Raw genomic sequence first — 14,800 nt, 5'->3', positions numbered from 1 at the left:
GGCAAAATTCTAAGATGGCCCTTGTGATCCCCACTCCCTGGTATCCACACCTTTGTATAATCCCCACCCCTTAAGTGTGGGTGGGACCTAGAACTTGCTTCTAACCAACAGAATATGGCAAAGGAGATGGAATACCACTACAAAGTTATGCGGCAAAAGTGGAGGGATGTTGCAGATGTAACTGAGGTCCCTACTCAGCTGACTTTAAGTTAACCAAAAGGGATATTATACTGGTGGGCCTGACTTAATCAGGTGATCCCCTTAAAAGAATGTCTAGAGGTGAAAGAAGCAACAGACACTCTCTTTCTCTCTCTCCACTGCTGGCTGTGAAGAAGCAAGCTGCCATAACTTCTACAGCCACACAGAAATAAATTCTTCCAAAAACCTGAGGGAGCTTAGAAGCAGGTCCTTCCCTAAGTGAGCCTCCAGATGAGAGAGCAGCCTGGCTGACACCTTGATTTCAGACTTGTGAGACCCTGAGCAAAAAACCCAGCTAAGCCATGCCTGGACTCTCAGCCCACAGAAACTGTGGAATAATAAATGTACGTTTTAAACCACTAAGTTTGTAGTAAGTTGTTACACAGTACAATCATGCACTGCATAATGATGTTTCAGTCAATGATGGATGGCATATATGACAGTGGTCCCATAAGATTAGTACCATATGGCCTAGGTGTGTAGCAGGCTGTACCAGCAAGGTTTATGTAAGTCACTCTATGATGTTCACACAACGACAAAATCACCCAATGACGCATTTCTCAGAATGTAACCCCACTGTTAAGCGACGCATGACTGTAATAAATAACCAATACACTTAGACACAGACAGAAGTAGGGCTCGTGAAAGCATGAAGCAAGTGCCTCAGGAAGCACAGCCCAAACCTCACCTGCACTTCCATGCTAGTTGGCTCCTCCAACAGATGTAGCAGTTGTTGCTTCTCTTGAGATAGCTGTTCTACAAGCTTCTCCTGGGAAGCCAGGCTCTGACTCAGTTCTTCAATTCTTCTGGAGCGAAAAAAAAGTAACAACAACAATTATGGTCATGATCCCATCATTACCTTTATTTTTCAGCCCAATTCAAAGATAGCATGGTCCAGTAGAGGAGGTTTTTATCTTTTTGGGTTATTGAACTCTGATACTTTTCTTCAGCAAGCCATGTATTCTCTGCCCCAGCTACCAAATATACACACAAATGATTTTTTGCTTACATTGTCACCAGCTTCATAAACCTCCTGAAGCCAAGCTGTCGATCTATAGATCATAGGTATGTAACTCTTGGAATAAGGGCCCGGAAGTTGTGGGTTTTTTGGTTGTTATTGTTGTTCCACTCAAGAAACAATTATTGGATAACCATTATGTATACTCAATGTACCCTACCAAGCACTGGGAATATAAAGTTGGAAGAGACACAATCTCTGCTCTATAGAATCTTACATTCTTTTGGTATGTGTGCCAAAAGTTTGGGGCGTGGGGAAACAGCTCTACAAACAAATAACAGTAATAGAATGTAACAAGCGCTACCATTCCAGAGGTATATACCATATAGCACATCGGGGGCTGCAGGGAGCTGTAGGAAGCTGCATGTAGGAAGAAAGATAAAGAAGTGATTCATTTGACGTGGAGGAGTCTGGGGGAAGCTCAGGAGAAGAGATTATGAAGACTGGGTCATTTTCCAGGCTCAGAGGGAGGAGCTTGAACAAAGGAATGAAGGCACAAAGATCCAAAATATATTTGGGGAGGAGTCACTGGAAGGGGAAGGGTGAAAGGTTGGAGGGAAGAGACAATGGCTGGAGAAGAGGCTGGAAATTTGGACTGGGATTAAGTTGTAGAAGATGGTGCATTCTGTGCTGAAATATACAAATCACAGGTTCAAATCAACAGTTATTCCTCACCTACTATGTACAAGGCATGTCTTGCTGTTTCTCTGTAAGTCTTAGAGTACTAGAGATATCTGTCCTTAGAAAATGTGCTGGTACTAGATGAAATGTTTCCAATCGTTATTGTTCCTGTGTAAGCGTGTAAGATAATGATAGCACCTTAAGAGGAAAATAGTTTGGCAGAAAGGTAAAGAGTACCAGAAAATCAAGCAGGAATCTCACAAATTATAAATTCATTTAGGGTATGAGGATCAGCTAAGATTTGGGGATGAAAGAGAACTTTAAAAACTTAAAAATGTTATACAAATACAGGCTGTAATGATAACTATGATGATGAATGTGGACTCTTTATCAAATTCCCCATGGGATCTGTGCTAGGACGTCTCTACTATTCTCAAGCCTCACCTCATTCATCCCTTTGACCCTCGGTCTCTACAGATAATCTATTCTCCACCTTTATAAAGCTGTTCAAGGCCATCTGATATGAACTCCCTCAATTTATTTGTCAGGTGTGCATATGTTTTCTGCTCCTTTTTTTCTTTAGCTTAACAAGTGTTTATTGGGATACAGAGATGAGGCAGAGTCTCAGGGAATCTAGCAGGGAAGATCTGAAAGAAAATACAACACCACACTGAGAATTGTCAATAATGGATGTGTATACAAAACAAAGCAGCAATATAAAGACTTAATTCTGCTATCGCAAAAGCCTTCACAGAAGTAACGATTGATGCCTTAGTGAGTTCTGAGGAAAGAATAGGAGTTCACCAGGAGGGAGAAAGACAGATGTTTCCCACAGCAGGAAGGGCATGAGCAAAATACTGGAGACCTGACATAGCACCGTATGCTTCTGGAGCAATGAGGCTTCAGGGTTTGGATTCCAGCAAAGCCAGAAACCACGTTACACAACTCTCTAAATGCAATTTCTTCATTTATAAAGTATAATAATCCCTAACTCATAGGATTGTTAGGAGAATTAAACAAGAATGTGAAGTACTCAGCTCACCTTTATAGTAATCGCTCAACAACCCTCGGCCATCATTATTATTACTGGTCTAGCATCACTGAAGTGTGACTAGGTCGTGGAGGACGGAGGATGAGTCTGGGAGAAATCAGGGGTCAGATCATAAAAGGCTTTGATGGCCAGGCTAAGGAGAATGGATCTTATCTCCTGAAGATGCTGGGAGAGCTTTTTAAATGGCTCTGCAATGACATGATCGCATTTGTGTTTCAAAAAGCTCACGTAGGTCATTGTGTGTACACTGTATGTTTTTCACCTATTCAGTTAAAAACCACTTAAGACTTTTTAAGCCACCATAGTATCGTGCATCTAAGAGGCTAAATTATTTGTCAATTTGATACTGTTGAATTTTCCACTTCAAAACTGCTGTGAATTGTTAGATGGGGATGGAATGGAGAAGAGCAGGACCGGAAGTAAAGAGAATAGTTAGGAAGTTGCTGCAGTAACCCAGACAGTGAGAGAACATTCAAGTTCCTTATGATGGCATACAAAGGTGGCACAATCAGACTCCTATTCTCAATGCAGCTTACCTCTCACTAGTCTGCCCTAGACCCTCTGCTCTAGTTCTGCAGAACTATTTGCAGGTCTTAAAATATGCCCCTCTCTGTTTCCCCTCCGTGGTTTCTCCTTCTACACAGTACATTTCCCTTCCCCACACACTTCCTACACTACTTCTTCTAACTCCTATTCATTTGTCAAAACCCAGCTCAGATTTCACCTCCTCTAGGAAACCTTCAATGGCACCTTGCTCTTTTAGTCTGGAATAGATGACAATCCTACATGCCCCCAGAGCATCTCATGTTACTTCTTTCAGAGAACTTATTAAAATCATGCAACATGTAGATAAGAGGAGCTGGGTCTTCCACCTCTGTAACCTTAGTGCTTAGCCCAGTGTCTGGCAGGTGGCAGGTGCTCAATAAATGTGCATAAGGGAATCCATGTCTCCTGCCTGCCACCATCTGACTGTTGTTCTACTTATACCTACTGAAGTCTCTTGATTGCCAACCATTGAAGACTCAACCCTAAAAAGAAATTTTTTGGTGTGGAGCCATAAAGTCTTGGAAATGGTGAAGGTCCACAGTAAGCCCTTAAAAGAGAACAGTGCAGCTGCTGTATGCTCTCATAGAGAACAGACAAAAGACAAGTGACAGGTAGAGCACCAAAGGCACCTACCTGTCTCTCTGGGCCAGGGCCTCAGTGTATTGGTCAGGCTTGGCTCGGTCTCCTGGTGCATCCTCCCTTTCCTTGGTGACTCCCTTCAGTTTCTCTGAGAGCTCCAGGTTACACTCTTTCTCTGCTTCCACCAGAGCCGCCATCCGCGCGGCTTCATTCTTTGCTAGCCTGGATTCCTGCAAAAAGAACAAAAACTGAGAGGCTGCAAAGTCCCCACCCAAGTTAGGAACCCTAAAGCACAGGGACATTTGCGGAGCTTGGGAAGGAAAGTCAGGAGGGAAAAGGTGCATGCCAGGAGGCAGAGCAGCAGGGGAAGAGGTGAAAAAGGACTGCATGGACCTCTGGGACTCCTGCTCACCTCCTGCAGAAGCTGGATCTTGTTCTCCAGGAGCTCGTAAACATGCTCCGTCTCCTGCTGTCTCTCCTCAAACTGGCGCCGGAGCTCAGCTTCATTATGGCTGTTGAGATTCTCCACATCAGCCCTAAAACCATAGAGCATCAGCCAGTTAGAGCCAGTCATACAATTTAGCAAGTAGACTCATTAAAGTTGTTTCAGTAATTCAGAGGCACTGTCGGTCTTCAACCTCTGGAACCTCTTAGGAAGTTACTGATAAGAAAAAAATGAAGCATTTTTTTTTCTCTGCAATTATTTGTGGAACTACTCTTTCCAACCTTTTCAGATAATCTTTTAGGAACTCCAGGTTTTTGTTGCTTGTCAATCAAACATACTTGACTCCCTAGAGGCTTCATTATTGCTATAGCTTCAAGAGGAAAATCTTTCATTTGGAAGGCAGGTAGTCATAAGTGGTTCAGAACACTGCATCCATGTTCACTATCACCTGTTCCTGGACTCTTCCAGTTAGACTGCCCTCCCAGAGTGCTTTGCTGGTTCCCTATCTTCTTGCTATTTGAATTTAAAGTGGTCCTTCTATTTAGGTTGCTGGGATGGAATATCCATTTGGCCAGCCACAGAAATGCTCTCCTATTTTACAGCCAGCAACCTATCGATTGTCTTGAATCTGGGCTACCTATTCAGAGTTCTATCCAGTTTTCCCATGGTCCATGCAGAGAGCAGACATTTAATCTATGAAAGCTCAGGGTTCTGGCCCAGCTTTGCTTCTCTGATGTCTTTAGGAATGAATGTCCAGGCGCTAGCATGAAGCGGGTAAGGTGTCACCAGCTTATTTATAGCTAACAGCAGCTGCCCTTGGATGTTTGAGGATTAGAAATTTTGGGGCAGTATCAAGAGCTGAATGATCTTAATTCCGGTTTGGTTTTATTCCTGTTTTAAGCCATTTGTTGAGAACCACAGGCCATCTTCTTGATCTCAGGGCAGAGAACAATATAGAACCTTCATAGGCTCATGATAAATCAAAGCTGCTCTAAAGCCCAGTGGTACTTTAATATTTGGGCCAGAAGGTTGTGTCCATGGAGACCAAATGGGGCTTCTCAAAAGATTAGAGGATTCATTGGTTATAGTGGACACCACTTGGCACTATCCCAGAGGCTATATTTATCTTTAGCTCCCATGGCATTATACAGCTTTCTGGGAGTAGAAGAGTCTTGGTCGTACAAGGGACACAAGTCAAGAGAATAACCCAAGACCTCTAAATAGGCAGACTTCAGGAAACATTTACTTTTACTTTGACTCTATATTCCTTGATAAATGGAACAGCTAACCACAATATCTTGGGAATGGAAGTTATACATTTTCTGAGTAACTCAATTAGCCAGGAATGCCTGATTTAATATGCTACAGCTGTTGTCAAGTCAGAAGAGCCTTGAACTTGATGCCAGAAGATGTGGGTTCTGCCATTCATTTGAGAGGACTTTAATGCTCCGTACTTTAGTTTTCTCATTTCTAAAAATAGGATAATGCCAACTAATTAAAAGTTGAAATGACATAAAAATTTTGAAAAGCATTACACAAATCTCAAATTTTATTACTCAATTTTTATTATAAGTTTTCCTAAAGTCTATGAGCTCACTTAATGCCTTAGTATTTAGTAATGACAGCATATTGTGTGTAAATGAATCTGGTTTTGAGTATTCTGATCTTTCTGGACTGTCTCCTAAATATCATGAAATACTGTAGAGATAGAAGGGATGCCAGATGAGATTGAATGTATACTGATCCCAGGATATAATCTGAAAATTATTTTTAATAACAATTTTAATAATACTTATTTAAAACTAAGTTTGTTTTTAATTTTTAAAAACTTTTTCATTGGTGTCATAAGTTCATAACATTGTGAAATTTCAGTTGTACATTATTATTTGTCAGTCACCACATACATGTGCTCCTTTACCCCTTATGCCCACTCTGCAGCCCCCTTCCCTTCTGATAACCACTAATCTAATTTCTTTGTCCATGTATTTGTAAAACTAATTGTTTTTAAATTATAAAAACTATAAATTATAAAAGTAACCATTTAACAATGCAAAAGTATATAAAGAAAAAAATCAAGTCTTCTCCCCACCCCAAACTCCAGTCTCACTCCCCTGATGTCATATTAACAAGTATGTAACTCCAGTTTTTTTCTATGCATAATCAAGCAAACACATGTACACACAGAAAGGACTGTTTGTCTTTACGCAAAGGGGCTTATACTATAAACATCACTCAGCACTTTTCCCCCTTGCTTAGTCTATCAGGGACTTCCCACCAGGATAATAACATACAGCTAACTCACTTTTTTAATGACTGCATAATACTCCACAGTATAGTTATATTAAAATATCTTCAACCATGCCCTATTGATGGATAGTTGTTTCTAGTTTTTGCGATTATAAATATTGATACGGTAAACATCCTTATACATTTATACTTTCAAATTCGTGCTTTCATTTATGAGAAATAGTTTCCTTCTAGGGATTATTTGATCAAAAGAAATGCTTATTTTTTACTTTGATAGGTAGTGGCTACCAAAAATGTTTCACAATTCACATTCACACCAGCAGTGTATGAGAGTGCCCATTTTCCCAAAATTCTATGTCAGCCCTTGATACTATTAGTAGATTGTTGAATAGGAAGTTTATAACCTCAGGTTTGGTGAATGTACCAATCTGTAGCAAAGTCTCTCAGACTTAGTAACAGACGGAGCCCAAGGGAAAGAAAGCAGATTGTTTTAGTTCCTCAGTTGGAGACAGCATTCAAATGCCAGAGTTAAGGTTAAGGAATTTGGTTCCAAATCAACTGCTCTCAGATTAATGAGCCAGACTCTGGAAAGGACCAAGAGTTCAACTAGTGCAAACTGCAACTCACCATGTTTTATCCAGATGCTGTTTCTTGTCCTGGAGTTCTCGTTTCAGGCTCTCTACTTCAACCTTCAGCTCAATGTTCTGAAAAGCACACAGGCATTAATCATCATTAACCACAGACCCTCTATCCTGGAACCAGGTGCCTACTTGAGTCTTAAGTCCACAGCTTCTCGTCTCAGCCATCTTCATGGTCCTTGACATAAATGGGGATTCAGATGGATCAGTAAACCAGTCAAGGACGAGTGAACTGTACAGCCTCAGGATTTCCCCTGAGCAACTTATCCTTTCTCCCAACCTGTTTATCATTGCCCCTGGATGATGGATACTGCCCAAACTTGTTTGCTCACTAAAGCACTGGAGGACAAAGTGTATATTAAAATAATTTTTTCTTACTAATATAGGTCTGTTCTTCAAAACCAAATTGCTGTATAAATACTTGTATTTTAAATATACATAGGGATTTAATTATTTAAAGACATTATGCTGTGAACATTTCCGAAAATAATACACTGCCTTTATCATAAAATTGGACTTTCATAAATTGGGTTTGCTTAAGGTGAGAGTGGATTCTGATGATAAATCTATGAAAGGAACAATTAATTTTTATTGAGGTGAAGCAGGAGCAAGTAAGATTTTGACAAACAGAAAAAAGAAATAAAAATATCCCAAGTGAAGTAAAGTATGGACAAAGACTTGGTGAGATGTGCATGAAGTGTCCAGCGCAAGTTAAGTGGCCTGGTGTGTGGTGTGGAGTGGAAATCAGTATAGAAAATAGTTTGCAACTAGTTTGTGAAAGCCATGCTGAGAAGACTGAATAGGAATAAGTAGAGAACAAGAACTCATCAGGTAGCTTGAGGTAAAATATTGCCATGATCAGGTCTGTGTTAAGGAAGGAATTTACGGTGGATGTGAAGAAATATACTGATGAGTCAGGAGGCAACTAACCAGAATAGGGATGGAGACTGTCTGAGGCCAAAGAGGTATAGGGAGAAAGACTCAAAAGACATTTCAGAAGTGGAATCCACAGGGCCTGCTGATTTGTGAGAGATTCAGATTAACCAGAAGGAGAAGCAAAGCTGAGGCTGAGATTTCTGGGTGGTAATGCATGCTACTAACTAAAATAGGGAACAGAAAATGAGGAGCAGGTGTGGGGGAACTTAAAGGGGAAGTCTACACATGTCAGTTGAGGGATTTACTTTATTCAGGCTTAGAGCTGAGTGCACAGAGGTGAATTAGTCCCTTCCCTGATGAAGTTCATAACATAGTATGAAGCAGGAAGAATTTTATTAATGCTATGTTATGGACTTCATCATAGAAGCCTCAGTTTTTTCAAAGATATAGTGTAGTTGCTTTCTTTTTTAATGAAGATAATAATGTCTATTCCACAGGGGACTTTGTGAAGACACGAAATCATGCACACAATTCACCCAGAACACCTAGAACACTGCCTTGCACCCAGCTGCTCAACAACTTTCCTTCAGTTCTCCTTCATTCCCAGGCTCACTAGGGCCACCTCAGCACCCCCAGGAAAAATATTTAAAGCTAAAAGGAAGAAAAGTGGAGGATATAAATTACATGGGCTCTGTCTGTTCTAAATCATAGATAGCAAAATGAAGTCAATACTTCAATTAATCTGGTGATTCACAGATTTGAAGACCTTAGCATTTATATGTTGCAGGCCCCTCATTTTAAAGAAAAGGAAATTGAAATCCAGAAGGGTTCCTCTAAGATAAAAGCAATAATTGAATCCAGCATTCCATTTTTGCTCCAGCATTTCAGCCAGAGACCAGCTCAGGAAACACGGCCAATTTCTGCCTGATTTAGTAGAATGTGGTAAATTATAGAATTAGGCAATGTGCTGCATTAAGTTAACTCCTGAAAGAATATAGATGGAGACAGTAAGTACAGTGGTCAAGAGCATAGGCCTTGAAGGTGAGAAGAGAGCTTGGCAAGTCACCTGTCCTCTCCAGAAGCCTCAACCTCCTCATCTAGGGATCATAATGGTACCTATCTTTTAAGGATGTTAAGAAGACTAAATGAAATAACACACAAAAAGCACATTGCATAGTGCCTAGCATGCAGTAAGCATTCAAAAAAACGTTACATTTATTAACTATAAAAATAACAATTTACCCTCTCTGACTGGGATAGCTGAAGTTCTTGGCCATAATCACATATTAAACTAATATTATGTTATAGAAAGGAAAGAAAATTATTACACCAAAGGTGGGATACGTGAGGCACCTGCACACAAATACACACCCAATCTGAACATTCTTCGCATTAGCTTTATCCTTCTGAGAAAAGTAGAAAAGAGGGGAAAGGATGGAAAGAAAAAAACAAGAGGAAAGATTAAAAAATAGAATTACTTCTCTAGGCTTCAGCATTATGTCTAGTCAATCAAATAGTCAATAAAGTTTATGAGTCTCACATAGAACTGCTAAAATAGTTTCATCTCCACAAGAGTAGATCCTAAATCTCACGATCAATTATTCCAGTGGATCAAAGTAATTTCATGGGTGCTACAAAATCTTACCACATGGAAATGCAAGTACGTACCAATTTACAGCATTAAAGTCTAACCCTCTGTAACCTCTTCCTGCAGGAAAGTCACTGCATAGTTTATCACATTTCTCCATTCACCATTAGTTTATGACATTTATTCATTCACATTTCTCCATTCACCACTAGTTTATCACATTTATTCATTCTCCATAGTAAATACTCATACGTAAATCGTTAAATTCAAGTATAGCTGAAGTGGATCCCAAATTAATTGCGTTTGCTTATCTTATCGTCAAATCTTGTCAATGCTTTGTCAAGATTTCTAAGGAAATGTAAGTACTCAAGAAAGGGGTGGCTGGGGAGGCAAGAGCCTCTTTTTCTCCATGTCCCCAGCGAAGTATTCACCCATCTAACTCAAAGAAAAGTTTCAAGGATGAAGCTGAAATTAAATAAGAAATACAGGGGCTGGCTCATTGGCGCAGTGGTTAAGTTCGCCGTGTTCCGCTTTGGCGGCTGGGGGTTTGCAGGTTCAGATCCCGGGTGTGGATCTACACCACTCATCAAGCCATGCTGTGGTGGTGTTCCACATACAAAACAGAGGAGGATGGGCACAGATGTTAGCTCAGGGCCACTCTTCCTCTCAAAAAAAAAAAAAAAAAAGAAGAAATACAATAAACTTTCATTATAATGTTAGGACTGGGCTAACAGTGAGTTTATAGATTAACTGTGTTTAATCAGACTTTCTCTGTGACAGTAGTTGTTTTGTTTCAGGAAATATCACTTGACCAGAGCTTTAATAGCAATCCATGTTAAACACAGGATTCTCCTGAACTGGTTTCCACTCTATGTAAAGTTCAACATAGATTTGGGTTAAAAGCAACCAGCAGTAACCAGTTACCTGACTCCTTTCCAAGGCTCCAATTTTAACTCTATAAATTGATCCACTCTCATATAATCCACAATGTGGCTATCCCTTTTAAAAAAAATAAGATTTTCAAAATTTTGCTCCAGCAGAAGCCATGACACAGTGAATCCTAAAAAACTACTTTAAAAAAAAAACAGAAGAGAGAAATGGCTATGTCCAACCAATTAAAAAACAATCTTAATGCAAATATATCAATCCTTTCAGCATTAGATTAGAAGCATTATTACCCATTATATTAACTAATTCAATAGTATGCACACTGTCTCCCACAAATATTCCACAAGACATTTCTAGGAGTGAGGGAGGGAGAAATTTAAATTGGAAAAGTGTGGTCACAGCCAAGGAGTGTTAATGGGTCTGCTCTGACTCTTGTAGGGTGTTGTCTTCCAACTTAACAACATTCTTAGTGTGGAAAGGCACTTTAAAGGTCCTGTGGGGAATAATGAAGATGTCCAACATGTATTTCTTACACTCAGTATGCCTGTAATCCAGTTGAGGAGAGAAGAGCAAAATTCCGAGGTACATATTAAAAATGCTAAAGGTGATCATTGGTGAGGGAGTTCAGATATGGCCTAACCCAGGGAAGGCTTAATGGGTGAGGAAGATAGAGAAGAGTGGAGAAAGTCATTGTAGATAAGGAAATATAGTATCAAAATAGAAATTGCTATACAATCCAAATGTACAAGTGACATTCAGTAGCTCACTTATTTCAAGCATATAAATATTTGACATAGCAAAGCTCTAGAATAACTTTAAAAATTTCATCCACTGATGAATGGATAAACAAAATGTGGTATACCCATACAATGGAACATTACTTGGTCCTTAGAAGGGATGATACATGCTACAACATAAGTGAACCTTGAAAATATTGTGCTAAGTGAAGGAAGTCAGTCACAAAGAACCACTCATTGTATGATTCCATTTATATGAAATGTCCAGAATAGGCACATCCACAGAGAAATAAAGTATACTGGTGGTTGACTAGGGCTAGCGAGGGATAAGGGAATTGGGGAGTGATGGTTAAGGGGTTGAGGTTTCTTTTTGGAGTGATGAAAATGTTCTAAAATTGTGATAATATTTGCACAACTCTGTGAATATACTAAAAACATTAGCATGTACATTGAATTGTATATTTTAAAGGGGTGAGTTATAATGATATGTGAATTTTATCTCAATTAAATTATTATAAAAATGTTTTTAAAAGCCCTAGGTAGTTATAACAGTTAAAATTAAATGACAATGATTACTACATATTGCATATTACATATGCACTTAGAAACATTATTATTATATCTGGCACATAGAAACATTATTATTATATCTGAACTACAGAGCAAACTATACACTGTCTTCAAGCTTCTCTAACAGAGATTAGCACCCGGTATTTCAAAATCTCTTTCCAATCCCGCCCCTCCTCGCGGTTACCACAGTTACCACGGTTACCACCCTATGAGGTACTCCTCCTTTCTCACTGGGATCAGGGTAAATAGTCTCATAACTCGTCTCTCCAACCTCAGTCTCTCCACCATTTAAATGTTTCCTAATTTAACTAATCAGAGATAACTTTACTCCCTTTACTCAAAAAGCTATTAAAAGTTTTCAACTGCACAGCAATTAAATTTTACACAACTGAGCCTGATAATAGAGTCTATTCAAAATTTGACCTCACCCTACCTATCAGCTTTATCGCCCATCATACTCCACCAGTCTAACTGGATTTCCCACACACATCCTATGCTGTCTCAGTGCCTTGTCACTGTTGTCCCTTCAGCTTCACCAACTGCCATGTCCCTTGTGAAGCCTGACTTTATCTTCCCCCATTAAAAGTCATTTCTTATGCCTCTGATTTCTCATAATATCATTTTTTTGTACTTCAATATTGACACATCATATAGTGCTTTGCATTTCTACACGTCCTATTTGCGGTTTTAAATTACAGACTCCCAAGGGACAGGAAAATGCGGGTGTGGTGGAACTAGCCAGTTGTGCTGGTCGTTTGCTCTTGCCTTTCAGCTTTGCGATGCTGGGACACAGGTTTCAGGACAGGCAGACCTCCAAAGGCCTTTCTGCCACTTACTAGCTGGGTGACCTTGTTGTGTGTTATTTAACCTCTTAGAACCTAATTTCCTCATCTATAAAATGGGGTTAGAAAAATTACCTTGGGGATTGTAGGGAGGGATAAGTGAAATAACCTATGTAAAGGACCCAGCACAGTGCCTGACACAAATAGCTAGCAGCTGTGACTAACCCAGGGCCTTCACCGTGCCCTGCACTCTATGTGTAGTGAATGCACTGAATGAATGAACCAACCAACAAACAAACGGGAACAGATGGACAGTAGGCAGAAGTGGAATGACAATGTGTTTGTTGAGTGAGTAAAAAGGGGATAGGATAATGCTGTACGATTGTGCAAAAAGCTTTTTATCTGAAGCCTTTAAAAGACTTTCTCTGTTTTCAACTGACAGGTATATTCTCCAAGAGCTATATTATTAACCCAATGAAGATAAAAGGTTGCTAAAACTGGGCATAAAAAGGAGAAATAACTTGCCCCAGGGCAACTCGAGTCACTAGAATTCTGTATACAGCTTAGGATTCCTGCCTCCTCTTCATTTTCACAAGGGGTTCTATCTGTCCTGACCCGGGGACAAGGGGCTGGTCCCACACAATCCCTAGAAACACATTTTAGTAGCTTCGAGTGAGTTCTTTTGTAGATGAAGTTTCTTTTCACTCGCCCAGTTTTATAGCAAACTAGAACCCTAACGGGTCTAAATATTAGGCTCTGTCATTAACTAACTGTGTCACCTTAGACAAGTCACCCCCAAAGCTTTATATTTTTATACAGTCAATTAATTTTAATCAGAGCCTCTTCTTGTTGCTCATAAGAATTATAATACCACTTGCATTGCTCATCTTCTACGTTGATATGAGATGCCTAGCCAGAAGGTGTTCAAAGGCAAAACATTCAAGTCCTTAGCCCCTAGGGTGGAGGAAGATTTTATTCAGAGGTACAATCCGTGCCTTTCTACAGATTTCAGGTTCACTGTCTTCTACGAGTTCAGTTAAGCCCCAAATTAGACACAGTAGTTACCTAACGTGCCAAATGGCCTTCACTGACAGGGAAACAACAGTAGGGTAGTGAAGAATACAAGGCCAGGCACTCTAAGGCCAGAGCCTGCTTTAGAGTCCAGTCCCCCAAAGAGATGGAAAAAAACCAAGTGGAAAAGTTTCCATTTATATAATACAAAATACAAGGATCCACATCCAAAAGGCACAACTCTGTTCAGGTCACTCTTTCAAGCCCAATCCATGTCAGTCCTTAGTAGAGACCTGAAAACAATTCCATTCCCTTCCCAGCCCAGTTTACCTTGATAAGACAAACAGACATCCACACCTGAGAAAGCACTGAGGCCGTGGACGAGTTCTAAGGTAACTAGGTATTTGGACAGACACAGCCAAGGCGTGTGTGTGTGTGTGTCTGTGTGTGTGAGTGTGTGTGTGAGAGAGAGAGAGAGAATGAGGGAGAGAGGAATACAGAGAGACAGAGTCAGAGATAGAAAGGGTACTCGCTGGGCAGAGGACAGGGTAGCTGGCTTATGAGATAGTAGCATTTGTTTATTCATTTGTTTTTTCATCAAATATTTACTGAGCACCTACTCTGGATGTGCAAGGCACTCTAACAGGTACTAGAAAGAGCAAGGCAGACATAATCACAGGCCTCAGGGAATTTACAGCCTATGGGGTCAATTAAACAGCTAATTATAGGATAGTGTCATAAACAGAAGAGACCCAGAACCAGATGGCTGTATGGAAATACTCACAGGTGGCAGATATAAATAACAGCAGATACACAAATCAATGCAGGTCCATCCTGTAACTCCCGGCTTTAGCCTCCAAAGAAACACTCCTAGATCCAATGCAAGATATGTCATACCTTGGGTTGTCCTTCCTCTTAGCTCCCCAGTCTAATCTTGTAGGGAGGAGGGATGTAAATCTGAAACTACAGCACTGCCAAGGGAAAATAAAGAATCTGGTACTTAGG

General features: G+C 40.1%; 1 protein-coding gene across 5 annotated transcripts in view; it reads right to left on the bottom strand.

The window, feature by feature from the left end:
• PDE4DIP (phosphodiesterase 4D interacting protein) overlaps window positions 1-14,800 on the bottom strand; it is a 197,309-nt gene that overhangs the window by 99,004 nt on the left and 83,505 nt on the right. For 4 of the 5 annotated variants that reach the window (XM_058538936.1, XM_058538934.1, XM_058538932.1 and 1 more), the window contains 4 exons: window positions 7,333-7,409; window positions 4,426-4,549; window positions 4,068-4,243; window positions 887-1,004 (listed from right to left, as the gene is read on the bottom strand). In XM_058538936.1, the coding sequence (XP_058394919.1) occupies window positions 887-1,004; window positions 4,068-4,243; window positions 4,426-4,549; window positions 7,333-7,409 (495 nt within the window). Of the gene's footprint in view, window positions 1-886; window positions 1,005-4,063; window positions 4,244-4,425; window positions 4,550-7,332; window positions 7,410-14,800 lie in introns of those variants that run through there. The other variant, XM_058538935.1, reaches the window with a different exon arrangement.

Source organism: Diceros bicornis, chromosome 4 (genome assembly GCF_020826845.1).
Source record: "Diceros bicornis minor isolate mBicDic1 chromosome 4, mDicBic1.mat.cur, whole genome shotgun sequence".
Lineage (NCBI taxonomy): Eukaryota > Metazoa > Chordata > Mammalia > Perissodactyla > Rhinocerotidae > Diceros > Diceros bicornis.
Note: the sequence above shows the minus strand (reverse complement) of the source record. Positions and strands in the feature narration are given on the sequence as shown.